We start from the raw sequence: 18,962 nt of genomic DNA, 5'->3' as shown, positions 1-18,962 counted from the left end.
GTACTGTTATGCAACATTATGAATTTCTGCCCCACCTATACATTTGTAGTTATACATGACCTCTACAACATCATGAACATCTGCCCCTCCTATACATTTGTACTGTTATTCATGACCTCTACAACACCATGAATATCTGCCCCACCTATACATTTGTAGTTATACATGACCTCTACAACACCATGAATATCTGCCCCACCTATACATTTGTACTGTTATTCATGACCTCTACAACACCATGAATATCTGCCCCACCTATACATTTGTACTGTTATTCATGACCTCTACAACACCATGAATATCTGCCCCACCTATACATTTGTAGTTATTCATGACCTCTACAACACCATGAATATCTGCCCCACCTATACATTTGAACTGTTATTCATGACCTCTACAACACCATAAATATCTGCCCCACCTATACATTTGTACTGTTATTCATGACCTCTACAACACCATGAATATCTGCCCCACCTATACATTTGTACTGTTATTCATGACCTCTACAACACCATAAATATCTGCCCCACCTATACATTTGTAGTTATTCATGACCTCTACAACACCATGAATATCTGCCCCACCTATACATTTGTAGTTATACATGACCTCAGCAACATTATAAGTATCTTTCCACTTTGTTCCTCTCATCAAAGACCATCCCACAAATGTGGCCACCTTTTGTATTAAAGATTGTGAAGCCTTATAAGAGAGAGGCTCCTTGTTTTAACATAGTTCCCTGTATTCATGCTGATTCTGCAATTTTACTTTTTATTTTGCACATCCTGTTTGATTTCTCCTATTTTTCCTCTGGACTTGTTGGCAAGAAAAATGAAATACAATTACAAAATGAGAGTTTATTGATATACAAGTGCTTCTGATAATTACAGGTTTTAAATATTGATACTGTAAGTGAAATGGAAACCATGTTAAAACCTTTTACAGCAATAATACTGGAAGACCACTATCATGTACTGGCAAACCCTGATATGAATACATGTGGGTATTAGTATGCAAGTAGTTTTCACTGAAACATGTTACTAAAAATAGAATGTTATGAGATAAAGCATTGCTAATGTAAATAGATTTCTATCAGCTAAATGAAAAACATCATGTAATTCATATCAACTATATTAAGCACTATAAGAAACAGAGTAAATGAAAAACAGATCTACAAAATCTGACCAAGAGGCAAGCATTTTATCAAAAATGAGTAATAACAAATGTATAATGTTGATTTTAATAATACAGAAGATAATTTACTTCCTTTAATATGTAGTAAAAATAAATTCCATCACCTTCCATGTATTAATATGCTTTCCTTTACAAAGGTGTTTGTATTATTCTTTGTTTCTTCTATTCATTCTAGGTCCCAAAAAAATTCATACATTTTTAGTCTTATCCGGAAAGTTTCATGGTATGTATAACACAGGAGTCAGCCATCCGTGAAATCTTTTATCTTTTAAGCCCTTTTTATTTATTTTTTATTGTAAAATACCAGACCTGATTTAAATGTGAGAGTGACCAGCACATACTTGCTTATGAGTCCAATTACGGACAGGATCTGCCACCACATAATGTGCCTGCAGTAATTGGTCTATGCAGTTTGTTAGGAGTAATAAGTAGGACAAAACACACAAACCCTGATCTGCTGGTGCATCATATAATTGCAGATTAGGGTTAATGTTTGCATTTACACTCAATTTGTAAGCAAGTACATTTGGTACGTGTTCCTAAAGGAGCATAAGTAGAGATGGATCGTTACCCGACCCAGCCAACTAGACCTGGCTGGTTTCTTAACTACCCAGAAATACCCAACCCAGCTGGGTTTCAAGATAAAATTTTTATTTTGCAGGATTAGGTTACACAAAAAAAAACACACACCTTTTTGGGTGTCTGTAATAAAAATTTAAAAAATATTTTAGGGTTGACAAAAATAGGGGTGAAAAGGGTGGGGCAACTCGACAAAATGTGAGTGGAGAAACCTGACCCAGTAAAAGCTGACTCAGCTGAGCAGTTTTCAGCTGGCCACCTGGTACCTGGAAAAATGTCCCTACCATTCCATCCCTAAGTACAAGATGCATAGCCAAGAACAAACTTAAAATATTATCTAAAGCATCATGTCTCATATTTGATAAAAGATGACTTACTACACTATTCTAAATACTAGCTTCCAGATGACTTATTACACTATTCTAAATACTAGCTTCCAGCAACAACCTGATGATTTAAACATCACAATACATTTATGCAGTACTGATTAGAACTAGTATAGAATAGAACTTGAGTAGGATCATCAAAAGCTAATTATAACTGGAAACTAATGTAAATATCAACTTAGTTTACTTCTAACAGTCTTGCCCCACACCTCTGTTTCTGCATCCAGGATCTGAAATAATAGTCTTTATCATTTAACATCAGATTAAATAGGATCACCCTTCCTCAACTGGAACAGACATTACCGATTCCATACTACTATGGAAGTATGACTTTAACTCATCCCTCTCTCTCCCTCTTCATTCAAGAATCCAGTATCTTTTGCTGTACTATGCCCTTTCTTGTGAGGCATACTGATAATATGTGTAGGTGGAACCCAGGTTACAAGAAGAACCAACTGACAATTTGTGTAGATGAAGAAGAACGGACAAATGGTGTAGAAGGCTTTCTGGCTACAAGGACAACCAAATGACAACTAATGTAGAGGGAGCTCAGCTGACAAGGATAACCAACTGACAATTGGTCTAGTTCAGGTGACAAGGAGAACCTAACCAGTGAGGAAAGGATGCATGGTTGAAAAGATGTGCAGACACATTATATCCCAAAATGTGTTGATATAGGTGTTGGTAAAGGAACAAAAGTGTAAGGATATGCTTCATGCACATCAAGCCTCCAGTCAAGCATTCAAGACCCATATAAATTGATGATAAAAACAAGACTTAGACCTATCTTATGAGATTACACTGTAAACATCTCTTTTATCAAGAGCAATCTTGGGCCGATTGACATCTCAATGCAACCTGTCATGGTGACTGTTGATAACCAATGTCGTGACAAATTCCACTAGTCCACTGACCAATCTGACCACCTAGCTAGGTGTGAATGTTTACCTGATGACACTTTTGCATCACATGTGAGGTTGACAAAGTGGTCTGTCAAGAGCACTTAGTCTGGTTGTATTGTATACAATTTCAAATTATTATACTGTTATTATCATCCAAATTTTTGTGAAATGTGCACTTAAAGAATCGTCGAAACAGAATGCAGGTGGTGGCAATTCTAATTTTGAAATACTAGCCAATGACAATATACACCATGTAAATAGTCTAAAAATTTGAGTTCTAATTTTTCTATGTTGTTGTGAATTTAATGTCATTTTTCTGCACATGGTAGGATATATATGGCATCCATAATAGTTGGTGAAGGAAGAACCTGGGAAAATCCCAGGAAGAACTGCTTACCCACAGGAATTTACTGGCAAGCTTTCTCACATACCCATGTTGAGCAAGCCCAAGATTTGAGCCCACATGAACAGAGGTGTAATGTCAGTGAAGTGACCTGTACTGGCAGGCACCTTAAACCACTCCGCAATCCGAGGTCCCATTTTTCCACGTAAAAGCTGAGCTACTTGCATGAAATTTCACTTGGCGAACACTTATTTTAAGTTTTCAGGCAACATGATGTCTTTATGAATATAACTTTACCAGTTAAATTAATCCAATCTTTTGTTAGTGAATGAGGCATTAATAGTGTCATTCTTTAAAGAAAATATACTCAACATTGTTTTCATCAGTTTGACAATGATTAAAACTTCAATAATGACAATGTCATCAATCATAACAATTATTTGTTTAAACCTGGCATTAAGCCTTCATTTCTCTCCAGCCTTGACAACTTGAAAAAATAAAAAACTCAAATTATTTTGGATCCAAAGCATTCTGCACTACTGAGGTTGTACTGTGTAATAAATGGAGTATTTTTGAAGGCAACTAATTTTGACAATCTCATGGTAACTTGTTATAGTGAACAAATTGCTGGAAACAACAGGAGGCCATAAAAAATAAGTAACATATTCAACATAATACCTGCATGTGCCTTAATACGCAGCTAATGTTCTCATTGGTTCAAAACTTCGAAACAAATCCCTTAATTAGCACACATTTTCTCAATTATAGCATACCCGGTAACTCATGGGAGGGAAGTTGTTGTTGTTGGGTTTAACGTCATTTTTCAGCACTTGTTGGCTATACATGGCAGCCAGTATTAATGGTGGAGGAAGAAACCGGGAAACACCTGGAAAGAACCACCGACCCTCGAGAAGCTACTGGCAAGCTTTCTCACATACCCACATTGGCCGAATCCGTGAGGGAAGTAACTGCTAAAACCACCTAACAGATTTTCTTGGAAATTACCGCTAGATTCACTGCCACTCAATGTGATGAATCTCAAATATGAATCTTACATACAATTAATTTTCAGTTGGCGCTTATTGGCAGACACTGCACCACCAAAAAAAAGAATTTTGAACACAGACGAATGGAGCTAACTCTTTTCGTATGTACACACAGAGGCATTGTTGATAACAAAACGAGCATTCATGTGCACTTATTATCATGATCTTAAATCTGAAAAAATTTACCCCAAAATACTGTCTTATGTGCACAGTGCAAGCATTAAGTTCAATACAATACAGAAGAAAATTTCATTTTTAAGCAAAGCTATACAAATTATACCAATAAAAACAAACGCTTTCATAGTACATATATGAAAGATAATAAATAATGGTGTGCAAAAAGAACAAGAGATAAGTTGTTGTTGTTATAGGGTTTAACACCATTTTTCAGCACAACATAGGCTATACATGGCAACCAGTATAAATGGTGGAGGAAGAACCTGGGAAAACACCGGGAAGAATCACCGACCCACGAGAAGCTACTGGCAAGCTTTCTCACATACCCACATTGGCTGAGCTCAAGACTCAAACCCACACAGACAGAGGTGAGATGCCGTGATCTGTAACGGTGAATGCTTTATGCCACTCGGTCGCGTGGGGCCCCTCAAGAGATAAGGACAACTGATCAAGAACATTACTGACTCATGCAGAGATACCAGAATTTCAAAAAGTCTTAAAACAATTTAAGTGTAATCATAGAACAGTAAGCATTTACAAGTATAATAACAGTTTACAGTGCATGCATTATCCACTTGGATACAAGTACTTTCTAAATGGTTTGACAATTTCAAGACTGGTTTGTTACACAATGCATTTGTTCAAATTCTTAACAAACTTGATACTGTGATAATCTTTAAAACATTCAATGAAATTTACAGTAACGATCAGACAAAGATATAAAAAAAAGTTTCATGTTGTATAAAATAATATTTTATCTTCCTGTCAAAGACGTAGCAAATAAGAAGACATATGAATGGCTTGCAATAACAAATGTTCTGAATATGAACCCATGTACAGTGAAATTGAAAGAAGAAAAAAAACCAAGAAATTCATGCAATTACATGTCTCACCTGTCCCTCAAACTGATACAAATATAGTGATCTTTACACTTTCCAATAATCTGGGCCTCGACACTGTCTTAGGCTAACAGGGAGGATATGAGATAGGGAAGTGCATATTGATGCTTAAATACAAGTATCATAGCCTTCCCTTCCAGGATTTGGGACTTAACCAACATCTTTCAAATAACCTTATCATCTGGTCTCAGGATAAGTCAGGGTCGTGATAGGGGATGCGTGGATATAAAAGGATTGATCTCCCTGCTTTCTACAGCATAGTCCAACTATGACAGCTATCCCTTACAGGGTTTAGGTATTATGACCATGCAGAAAAACATCAAATGAAAACTTAAAGATAATTTTCATTACTCAGTTAATTGCCTTTTAACAATGCACACCCATATTAATGTGGAACAAAAGTATTAAGAGTTTTTCCAATGACTAACAACAAAATTATTAGATGGTCTACTGAGATTAGCATCACGAAGAAAGTGAGATCACTCACCTGGCTTGCATAACTTATCATTTCACATGCTTATTTAGTACTGGAAGAACACAACCCAAAGTATATTATCTCCCAAATTTTATGTCATTTCAATTTTACCTATTTCACTATAGACTGATGAAAATGAAGATAAGGGCACACTAATATTTAGTACTCACACATATCTAGATGATATAAACCTATTTACCAAATTGTATTACAATTAGGGGTGAAATATAGTCTTTTGATAGGTAATAATCTCAACCAATCAGATGCAAGATCACATAATTAATATTCTCAGATCCAACATATTGCAGAACCTGTTAAAAACAATGATGCCATAAGCATATTTGCCATATTTTGATCAAAATCCTTTCAAACATACTGTCTCTAGTGTGATACAAGCTCAGCCAAATAGTTTGCAAGATCATTTCATTAATAAACATGGGTCTTGCTTATCACAAAACACATCCAACATCTTGATGATTTTAGACTATTCATACAAGTTCTTCAAAGCAAGGCAACAATAGTGTCTCATGAGTAGATAGATGCTCAATAATCACATTATAAATATATGTAAATTTTACACTCAATAAAACTTGTGTGATTTCTTGGTAACATGGTACTTTACCAAGTTTGATCAAATTCGTATCATAAATCGAGTTTCTAGGGTGGTAACTGCTCAGGCAAACCCATATTCCCTTAATTGAAACCAACTCAGAAGTTAGGGCTACAGAGTGGTACCAAGCTTGGCCAATCAGATGCAAGATCATGCAATTAATATGTGTGGATCTTGCTTGTTAAGATCTTGATAACATAACACAATGTCCCAAGTTTTATACAACTGCATCAGAAATATGGACTTAACAACGTTGGTCATCAGACACAAGATCAAATCAATAATATGCATGCATCTCACCCATTATCAAACCAATCTGAGATTTTAATGATGTCAGCTCATTTACTATGTTTGATCTGAAGTGGATCTGAAACATGGACTTGAAAAATTGTAACAAGCTCAACCAGACATCAGTATGCATGTCTCTAATTTATCAAACTCGTCTGAGATCTTGATTATATCAGCGATATATAAAGTTATGAGTAAAGGTAGATCAGAAATATGGTCTTCAGAAAGGTAACAAGCTCTGCCAATAAAGTGCAAGATAATTTCAATAAAACGTGTGGAACACTCTCGTTTTATTAAATGCATGAAATCTTGATATTAGCTCATGTAATCAGATCAAGATCTTGATTTGAAAAAGCATTTAATTAAAATTTCATCAAAACTGGATGCCAAATTTGAAAAATATGGCTACATGGTCATAACAAGTTCAGCTAATCAAACGCAAGATCATATTATTATGCATGTATCTTGCTCACTCAACCAACCATATTGTCATTTTGTGTGGAGGTGAAAATCAACATTATGAATTCGTCCAATATCTTGATGATATATGCCCACATCCCAAGTTTGATCAAATCTGGATCAGAAATCTGGCCTCAAGAGTGCTAACAAGCTCAGCATATTGGATACATCAACTCTTTAACATGCATGGATTTCACTCGATACCGTAATTTGTCACATATAATGCACAATTTTTACACCTCTTCTATTTCTTTTATCAGGTGGGGTTGCATATTTTACAATAAAACAAAAATAAAATACGTATATTCAGGTTGATCTGGCATCAGTACTTGTGAAATATTACATTTGTTGCATTCTAACTGCAGTGGTCAATGCTACATTGACTTGGAGTGGTGTTGTCAAAGTTATCAATGACATCTTTGATCTGTAAATGTATTGTCGAGGTAAATTTTAGCTCTGACACTGAGATATTTGAGAAGTGTCATCCTGGTGCCAATAAGTAATGGCAATATTTAGATAGCGGCAACACTTCTGTTCTCTAACTTTTATGGTGATCTACAAAAAATTGAATGCTGAAGCACAATTTCAACCCCTCCAAGAAAGCTATTTTCAGATGCCTACTGAATGTGACCGAGTGCCACAATCAAGCATAAAGCACTGACAGAAAAGAAGTGAAAGAGTCAATCGCTGTTTAACTGCCAACCAAGCAATGATCAAACATCATGTTACAAATGATGACCAGTGCAACCAATAAAAAATCATGTTACAAATGACAATCAGTGCAACCATTCAAAAATCATGTTACAAATCATGATCAGTACACTATCAAAAATAGCAGATACGCTGGTTCTTGACCAAAAATTGATCAAAATCAAGATCTTGAAATGTAAAAATCATGTGGATTATACTGACTGAGCCAAGTGTGTTATTTTTTTGTTTTTCAATTCCTTCTGGGTCAAACATTTTGATACACATTATATGTAACTAAATACAGTACAGAACTCATGAATACCTGAATGCCAGGTAAGCAAAAAATAACTCAACAAAACTCAGGGTAAATGTTATATTAAAGAAACTAGTATAAAATGCACAGATTCTGCCATGCAAACAGGACACAGATTTTACCCTGGTAGCAGATGACCATGTGGATTTGAGGACAAGATGAAACAGTATAGCTCTGAAATCAACAGTCTTGGACTCAAGAATTAGTAACTGAGGTGTCTGGGTTTTTTTAAAATTCAAAATCTTAGTTCCAAACAGAGTACCAAAGTTGAGAACCATGACATTAGAAAAACGAAACCCATGTCCTAGCTTTAATCTGCATGCAGGACACAAACAATTAATTCTTTCATTTGTTTCTTGCAATAAAACAGTCTGAGCAACATGAATGACAGAAAAATATATCATATACTCATTTTAATTATCCTCTGCAGAAAGGTATTTTTTATAGGCATAAAAAAGTAACAATATTGCAATCTGGAATAATGTAGATAAAAGATATGTTTATAAAAACATAACAAAATGATGTCAGCATGTAAAAGTGGTAAACACTGCAAAGCATCGACAAAGCTCTGATCTCAATTTTACATGATTTTAAGTACTTGTATACAAAATATTTTCCAAATATTGCCACTTAATAAAAACTCTGGTTTTCTTATAAATACCAATGATCAATTGTACATGACATCAGAAAAAGGTGATCACTTTGTCTATAAAAATGTTAACAGATACCTGTATGACAGAAAAATGGGATAAGTATTCTTGGACATTCTAACAAACAGTTATGCAGACTATACGAGTAAAAAAGTCAAACAGATGAACTGTATTTACAAAGACTAGATGCAGGAAATATAAACATGGAATAAATCAACAAGAAAAATATCCTTCTTATATTCTGAAAAACAGTTGTACTGGAAATGAAAAATATACAACACATATCAATCAATATTGTTGGTCCTTGGAGTTAAGGCATAACTATCAACTAAAACTTGTTAATACTCTAACATATGTGCCATGTTTACAGGTCAAAAGGTGATACCCCACTTCTGAGCTCTGTACTATTGAAACCATTTAGGATACACCAAAGTGGGTGGTATAGAAACGTAGACAAATGAAGCTCTACAATTATACCAAATAATGTAGACTTTCAAAGTGCATTACAAAATACAGAGGGAAAAATGTAATTTTTGAGACCCAATTTTTTGAGCCAAAGATTACTTGTCAGAACTGATATTTGTGTCCTGATTTTAGACTTTTGGCCTCAGATATAAAGCAGACCAATCTGAACTGTACATGGATTGGTGAACCTTTGCAAAAAGTAGGATAGTTTGAGACTGGGAGTAAAATGTGGCCAGGTCAAAGAAGTCCAATTTTTACTCTACTGCACACGTGCAAGTAAAATAGCCAATCCAAAACAATGCCTTTAACAACAGTACTTAAGAATGAAATATATGACAGCTGTATATGTTAATTAAATATTTATATCCATGCAATTTGTACAAAAGAAGAAACTATATTGGAATTATTTTGTATCCAGCACTTGTAAGTGACCCTAAAGCACTGCCTTAGAGTAAAATAAAGATGAGAAAGAAGAGCATCTTGCCCTATCTGATACATGTAATTGCTGACAAATAAGAAAGTATGTTGTTTACATACAGTAGGCACTGTGCATTTGTGAGTTAGTGAAATCTGCCACAGTGCTAATATGATGTAAAAGTAAACAAGAAATATTTACACAGACTACCAAATATACTCACCTATAAATTGTTTCTAACAGCAAATTGCATAGACCCAGATTTGCCTTGATATAATGTGCTGGCAGATCTATGTCTATGCAGTTTATTAGGAGTAATCAGTACAACAAATAACACAGATCCTTGTCTGAAAGTAAATTTAGTGATGGAAGATCAGGGTCTATGTTGTTTGTATTCATTTTATAAGCCACTATACATGGTACTCAAACTTATTCCACTTTTATATCATTAACTGTACACTTCCTACAAAAATCATGAAGACGACTGCATTTAGTGTAATTCATACAGGTAATCTATGTATTCAATATGAAATATTTTTCAACTAGTATATTTATATATACTTCTCTCATGTGTCCTCAGAGACTGAAAATGGACTCCTTTCCAAATGAAAAATATTTCACAATCATTTAAAATTCCAAATGTAGTAATTTAATTCTAAACAAGTTTTGTTCTCTAATGGTATATTTTCTTCTTCTTCAAAACAATGGGTCATATTTCCAATAAACCACTAAGAAATATGTTTTCATTACAGCATTAATAATAATAAAATTATTATACCCTTTATCTGTTATGCTAGATTTTACTTCCATGTGTCGATAAACAATACTGTTTAGAAAAATCAGGCATATGCACTCTGCATGCATAGACATTCCACAGTAAAAACATATATATCATAACACATTTTCCATGCTGATATGATTTCAATCCATGACTTGAGTGCTCTTGGCCTTCACAATGCTTTACTTCCTGCCACAGGAAATCAGTCTTTATTGGTTGAATTCATTTGATGATTGTTGTAATAATGAAAGTGGTTGATCCACACTATACAATGTTCTAATGTAAAACTTCTACAGTATGATTCAGTATTAGTAACAAGGCAATATACTGCTAATGACAGATTTTGGCAGTCATCTCCTTCTGTAAAGGGAAAACATACAGGAAAATTAGCACAAAATAATTAACACAGCCAACATATTAGTTTTTAAATTCAAATATTCCATTAATAGTTAGCTTCCATCAGCAATTACCATTCATACTCAGTATCACATTCAAGCAATGTTTGGCTGGTACAAATAGAAATAGTACAGCAGGATCTGGTAAAATGAGACTACACACTATATGACCTTTTTCTATTCCAATATCCATTCAGAGTTTTTACTGCGCACACATCCAGCCTTGAGAGGAAGCAATATTTTTGTGTAAGGAAGGTTAGCTTTCATGGAGAGTAAAATACATCAATTAAAATGAAAGAAAAATAGTACCCGAGGTGGCTGTTTGTGTATTAAATATTTGTAAAATCTGAATTACAACATTCATGCAGCTATAAAAACATACATACTGAACAATAACAGTGATATGTTCTGATGAATAGGAGACTCTGTTTAGGGGAAAAAAAATTCTTTTTATCTAAGGACTTTTTCTTGCATAAGCTCCAAGTCTGGAAATGTTAACATTCTTTAACTTTATTAGAATCAAGTTCAAATGAATGGAAATTTAAGGATCTTCTATACCATTCGTTTTTCTACAAGCATGTCACAAAGTTCAATAACTGCCTGACTGGCACAATATACATACATTTTAAATATCATTATATTTGATTTTAGGGCTTTCAGCTTACTACTTAAAAGGCAACTTACCAATGGCTCTAACTCCTTCTTATCCACTAAATTGTACTCTGTTACAAAGTAGTAAAAATGTTTGTAGCAGGTGTTGACATGAGCTTCCTGTAAACAAGAAGTATTAAAAAGAATGCTTCTGAATGAAAAAACAAAATGTATGGAGTTTTATGCTTCAGAATACAAAAAAAAAACCAACAAGGCATGGAGTTTTCACCAAAATACCTCTTTTGTTAATTGCAGACTATCACTCTGAAAATTTCACATGTTACAGCCCAGCACACAAGCCATGAGATAACCTGCCTGAAAATTAATAGATTATCATCCAGTTTGTAAGACATGGGCTTGCCAGTCTGAAAATTTAATATATTATTGCCCATCTTATAAGATATGGGCTCACCAGCCTGAAATATTATGCCCAGCTTCTAAGACATGGACTAATCAGCCCAAAAATATATTATAGCCCAGTTTGAGAGACATGGGCTCAATAGCCCAAACATTTAATATATCACTGCCCAACTTGTAAGACATCAGTGCAGCAGCCTGAAAATTTAAAGAATTATTGCTCGTCTTGCAAGACATGAGCTCACCAGCCTGAAACTTTGATGTATTATAGCCCAGCTTGTGAGAGATGGGATCACCAACTGCATAATCTTTATGCATTATATGATCACTCAAAATAGTGAGTTAGACAAAGCCCAAGGCAAAATACATTCACATTACTGACATATTTAATGGCTGATTTGATCATCATGATTACCATATATACTTTCTTATAAGTGGGATCCGACCACAAACTTCATCATTTCAGATCTGCCATTACATAATGTGCCAATAGATCTGGGTCTATGCAGCTATTTACAAGTGATCAGCAGAACAAACAACACAAACCCGTATATGCTGGTACATTATGGATTGGCAGATCAGGGTCTATGCTGTCAACAGATGGACCCGGCTTATTAGTGAATATAGATGGTATATAACTGTATGCATCATGAGTCTTCAAACTATGGCCTGCTGCTTTGATTTGTCAGGCCGTACAACCAACATCGCACTGTACTGACACAGCAGAAGAGTTTTTTTTTCGGTTACAATTTTACATATATTTAATTTTTTCACAGTCACTTCACCTGCAAAGCCAATTAAAAATTCTAATATGTCCCTTGTTTCATAAAGTTTGGAGACCCCTGATATAAAGAATCATACAGACAGATGATATTCTAATAAAGAAATTCTGTATAAAGCAGTTGTTTTTTTTATTATTAATATACATGTATGAACCAAACATGGCAATTACAAATTAATAATTATATTCAATGAACTCAATCTTTTGCATTAGGATTATAGAATAATAGGGGATTTTCTGTAAACTCTCATAAAAGTAAGCTAGCAAATTATGTTTCCAATATGAATTCAACTTACAGCTCCAATTGCCACTAGCTTATCAAAATGATGGATGTATACATGGACAAAAACTCAACTTACAGCTCCAATTGCCACAAGTTTATCAAAATGATGGATGTATACATGGACAAAAACTCAACTTACAGCTCCAATTGCCACAAGTTTATCAAAATGATGGATGTATACATGGACAAAAACTCGGAAGAGCCTGGTCAAGATCTTCTTAATCACTTGTATGTAATTCTTGGGGAAAGGTACACCTAAAAAAAAGGAAATTTTAACATAAAACATAATCTCCAAAATATATTTACCCAATCACTTTAATGTAAGGAATTAACTTTCAAATTTACTTCCTGAATCCAGCCCCGCTTGTAGTTTAAATGATTTCTTTCCCCATTTAAATACAATATAAAGAAGAGAAACAGTATCTACGGAATAAAATAAAAGCTTGTGAAAGTTTTAAGTATATGCCTAAATACAGCCCTAACAATGTCTCAAATCAAACAGCTGTACATGAAAATGAAGCTAATAAAGATAGTTATATTATGTGCCAGTAACTTTTAGAGGTGTATCTGAGGCTGTAAACCACCCACTCAAGAGAACAAAGTTTTGGAGTGCGGTCCTGATTTTCATCTTCACTGGGTGGAAAAATGCTTTTCAGGCACATACAAACCCTTTCAGAACACTTAAGGTAGCACTGGAAAACATGCCCTGGATCTTAAGACAGCACTGGAAAGCAAGCACTCATCATGGAATTATACTTCTTTTGAAAGATTTAGTGAGGCAAGTGAGCAAATGATGACTTTCTGATTACTCGTAGATGGCAACCAGTACTTAAACCATGAATACTGGCTGCATCTGCACAACATGGAACCATATAAGCAGAATTGAAAATGTTCAGGTTGATTGAAAGGTCATGTATTCATTTACCATGAAAGCTCCAACCAATGCTATCTGCAAGGATGTCGTATAAGGTGGCAACATTCTGGACAAAGATTCAGTGTTAGAGGAATTAAGCAATGTAATAATCTTCAAGATTAAAGTTGAGAAACAATGTAAGTAATTGAGGTCATTTCAGATCAAAGCTGGCCAACATGTCAGAGGTCTCTACACACCTGCCATATAACAAGCATCACATTAAAACATAATTCTGACTCACAAACTCCTGACCACAGGTGTCTTTTGACAAACACGACTAACTGTAAAGTTACAGTAGTCTTAGCAACAAGAAAAAATAAGACCTTTCCCTACCAACTGTTATATGCCTGTAACCTGTTGCTTCTAAAAACAGTAAATAATCCTGCAAAAACTATTTATATAATTAAAGGTCAAAGAGGCAATTAAAAGCTATATAGATCAGAGATAAACAGCCACCATTTCACTGATTACTTAAACTGATGATGTTGTGTTACATGTACATATAAGTCCTTTAAGCACAGTTGTGGGAAACCACATTAGGTGAACTTGCATAGTAGGTGTGTGAGTGTGTGATTTGGTTTTTTAACGTAGCTTTAACAATTTTTTAGTCATATCGCTACAATGTCTACAGTGTGGCAGTTTATCGTGATGTCTAGCACTGGGGCATCATACCGCTGCCATGTAGCATGATGTCCCCTGTCACATTATCCTGACACCAGGCCGACCAGTCCTAACACTAACCTCTTAATGATGAGCACCACTGGACCCTGCTTCTTGGCTGGTTTGATGGGCCAGGAGTGGATGAGAAGGTTGTTGTTGCTGGTTTCTGAGATACTGAGAAACCCATGAGGGGATGAACTCTCTAAAGAGAGTCTCTGCTTCCTGGGACCTGATCCTTATCTCAGTACTAAATGGGCTCCAGTTACCAGTGACCAGCACCTAGTCAATGCCCAGTGACCTATCAGGTGACTCAGATCTGTAGGAAGATCATCCCATAGACCTGAGCTCTCCCATTACCAGGCAGCTCAAGCCCACTGCTCACAATGGGCCCCAGGGAACGATTCCACTGACAGTGGGTGAGGCATCGACTCACTTTATGCCCACACTGAGATGTGAGTAAGAGGGTGCTGCTACTACCTCCAGATGGACTCAGAGAAGTAGAACTCCATCAATTCTGAGTAAGATGAGGATGGGACTCTTTTCATTCCTTTAAGTACAATTAAGTTTGGCAAAGTCCTAGATCTCATCTGCCAGAGACAGGACCACCAATACCCACCTTTTGAGTCTCAAGCACCCCACCCCCTTTTTATTACTGCCTGGAAAGTTGGCACGTACAGAGAATATATATGAAGTTTGCTGGAAATAATCAGTAGAACAAGTAACAGAGACCTTCATCTGGTGACACATTATGTGTTGGCAGATTAGGGTCCATGTTGCTTGCAGCTGAACTTTACCTGAAACTGAGCATATAAAGTTTTTAGGAACAAACAAACAAAGGAAAATTACAAGTTGAAAACTTACCAACAGCAATTGGAAATATATTTTCATCATTTATTTGTGACTCCACCCATTCCATCAGGAGAGTAATGTATTGTGCAGCAGGGAGAGCTGTGGGTTTCTTGTAGTTTACTCCATCGCACCAATGATATTCATACCTGTCAATAGATGACATAATATTTAAGACAAGTTTTACATGGAAATTAAAAGCATAAAGCCTATATTTCCAGAATTGTTCTTTTTTTCACACTACACGACATTGTAAAATCTAGGTTTATAAAAAAAATGATGACAATGGATTACATTTTATGTTACATCAACCTGTAGCCTGATCAAATTGTTGCTACCATTAAATATCTGACTCTGCCATCCTGTATTCAATTGCCCTCTCTGGCTGTACATGTATTAAATGTTTCTACATTAAAGACTAACTTGTACTGTGTTGAGTACTGTCTGATCTCATTGATCTGTCTGACATCCATTTATCAAAACTACTGCATTAATACACCATCACCGAAAGGATCTATTATAGCTCATTAAGGTAGCACTGGAAAGCAAGCACTGGATCTTAAGATAGCACTTACAGTTAGGCTAATCAAATATTTCTTGTGGTATGTTTCCTTTTTTTGAAAGAATTTATATTGGACTAGACAGAAGTTTTAACAGAAAACAAGAGTAATTTTATGCATGAATTAAAATGGGGCGATTAATTATAATACAAACATCACATAATGATACATATAAAGGTTGTGGGATGACAAAGGAACAATAGTTTATATGCTGGCTTATTAGACAAGTCAAACTGCACACAGAATAGACCCAGACCTGCCATGGCATAAAGCATTGAATCTTTGTGTTTTTGCAGTTTGACTTGACTTATAAATGAGTATATACAATAATGCACTGCATGTGCACCATTTAAAGATTCTCACTTTCCTGTAGTTTCTATTTGGTGAGACCAGAGCTCTCTGTAGTGAGAGTCTCTGCCTCCAGGACCTATAGGTTTTGATCCCAGACATTCAGTTTCAAAATCTGTCTATACTTGTCCACATACAGATTCTTAGTTTTTAGCAAATATACAGCCCTTGACTGCCATTTTCAAAATCTGACACACTGCCGTGCATGATGATGTAATTAATGATAATTTGTCAAAGCTTGAACATTCACCAGAAAATTAAAGTTCTGGAAAATGTTATTTTTCAAATTCTGTACAAAGCCATAATCTTACATAATAACTTCATGAATTATTGTTCAAGACTGTCCCAAGACTGAATTTTGATTAAAATTTGGTCAAATTTTACAAAGTTTAAAGCTTTTTCTTTATCTAGTCAAAGGAGCTATATTTAATGACTGCTAAGCATCACTGTTAAAAATCTGAAAGCCCTTCACGTCAGGATGAATAGTCAAATTTGGTCAAATTTTCATGAGCAGTTTTACAGAATATCTATTTTTAGTAATGGCTACCATATTTGATCATGGATTAGCACCATTTTTAAAAAGAAACCCTTTCATGTATTGATGCTTTCTGTCACAGTTGACCAAATTCCACGGAGCCATTTTTGGGAAGAAGTTGAGTTTAAAGGTTTTTCTAGTTAAGTAATTACAGTTGTATTGGACCGCTCTGGTGGCCTAGTGGTTAGAGCATCTGCCTTGGATGCGGGAGGTCGTGGGTTTGATCCCCGACTGAGTCATGCCAGAGACTTACAAAAATGGTACTAACAGCTGCCTCGCTTGGTGTTCAGCATTAAGAGATTAGTGTTAGGACTGGTCAGCCTGGTGTCAGGATAATATGACTGGGTGGGACATCATGCTACATATGTCTGCGGCATGATGCCCAAGTGCTAGACATCAGTATAAACTGCCACAATGCAGACATCGTAGCGATATGACTGAAAAATTGTTAAGCTACATAAAAAATCAAAATCACATCACATCACAGCTGTATTGGAGAGCAGATAAGCAACATCTGTACAAGACAAAAAGCCCTTTATGCCAGGATACTTTCTCTCAAACTGGTCATATTCTGTTGAGCAGTTTTGGAACAGTTTTTATATTAGTTTTTCAATTTATAGCAACTGCATCCATGCCTGATGTTAAATCAGCACTGTGTCTACAAAACAGAAGCTCTCCACGCCAGGATGCTCTCTGCCAAATTTGTTTGAATCTCATCCGTGATTTTTGAGAAATTTTAAAATGCAGCTGTTGATCGAGACTGCACAATGGATGACAAGGCCATACCCATAAACTCATCTGACTACATGTGAGCTAATACTATCACTCACTTTGGTCCTCCACACATGGTAGGGCAGGTTTGTTCAGTGCAATGTTCACATATGGTGCCATAGATTAAGTTGATTCTGTTGAAGAAATCCACAACTGCAATGCAGAAACAGAATTTTAATATTTCGTTGTTATATCTTATAATGAACTGGTTGAAAAATAAACTAATATTCCCTAACATTCTGGAAACAGAGATTTTCCATACAAATGCCTCAAAATGAGATATTTCCTTAACATTTTGTGTTCTGGGGATTTTGCATATCGCATAATGGATATGACATGGTGAACATAAAAGAAAAAATATATAACTACAACATAAAATTAACAAATAAAATCATACTGATGAATTATATTTCAAGTTTAATTTCACATCAAAATAATTAACCAGCATTGCACTAAATGGTTATAAAAAAGGATAATCTCATGACCTATTCATCAGTCTTGAAAATATTTTTATACATAAATCATGATGGTTGTAAGTTCTGCTTGAAATGTGCCTAACAAGTTAATACACGTAGTCCTTACATCTACATTTATTCCATTTCTATATGTTCCTGCCTGATGCAGATGAATATTCTGTAACTGACATGTCTGAAAATAAAAACTATCAATAACACAACATCTGTTAGCAAGAGCTTGCTTCCATAGTATGATTCAGTATCTACACAGCAGGGTTTGAAGAAAAAATAAATAAAAAAACAAGTAAGTCGCAGTGATCAGGTTTTAGTGTGCATGCTCTACATCTTCATTTCAATATGTACCATTGGGAAAGTTTGGTGGCAACAGGTGTATTATCCAGTACTGTAGTAATAGCTGGATACTTTATCTTTAGGCGCATTGTAAAACATACAATATCCTGCTGTTGCCCACCCTCTAAAAACACCTTCATCTAGAAGTAAAACAGGGGGACTGTGCCAGAAAATGATATACTAATTAACCAGAAAATGATATACTAATTGAAAGTAGCCTCCCTAATAATATCTTTAGAGGGTTTAAAATGGTTTCTAATGATATGTTTATAGTGTAATAATTTTGTCAATGCTATAGTTTGCCATGTGAAGATTTTCCAGTGATATATGTACAATGTTTCTAATGGGTTTTAATGATATGCTTATACCTTCTCTTAAAAGACA

The 18,962-nt window shown here is 35.1% G+C and overlaps 1 protein-coding gene across 1 annotated transcript in view; it reads right to left on the bottom strand.

Annotated features, from left to right (window-relative positions):
- Window positions 1–845: 845 nt before the first annotated feature.
- Window positions 846–18,962, bottom strand: part of LOC149785533 (MOB kinase activator 3B-like) — a 32,512-nt gene continuing 14,395 nt past the window's right edge. The window contains exons 3-7 of the mRNA XM_089979337.1: window positions 17,832–17,925; window positions 15,574–15,707; window positions 13,279–13,394; window positions 11,752–11,838; window positions 846–11,032 (exon numbers count right to left, since the gene is read on the bottom strand). Coding sequence (XP_089835463.1) covers window positions 11,003–11,032; window positions 11,752–11,838; window positions 13,279–13,394; window positions 15,574–15,707; window positions 17,832–17,925 — 461 coding nt within the window. The 3' untranslated portion in view covers window positions 846–11,002. The remainder of the gene's footprint in view (window positions 11,033–11,751; window positions 11,839–13,278; window positions 13,395–15,573; window positions 15,708–17,831; window positions 17,926–18,962) is intronic.

Source organism: Sinohyriopsis cumingii, chromosome 13 (genome assembly GCF_028554795.1).
Source record: "Sinohyriopsis cumingii isolate HCF-2022 chromosome 13, ASM2855479v2, whole genome shotgun sequence".
In the NCBI taxonomy this organism is placed as follows: Eukaryota; Metazoa; Mollusca; class Bivalvia; order Unionida; family Unionidae; genus Sinohyriopsis; species Sinohyriopsis cumingii.
Note: the sequence above shows the minus strand (reverse complement) of the source record. Positions and strands in the feature narration are given on the sequence as shown.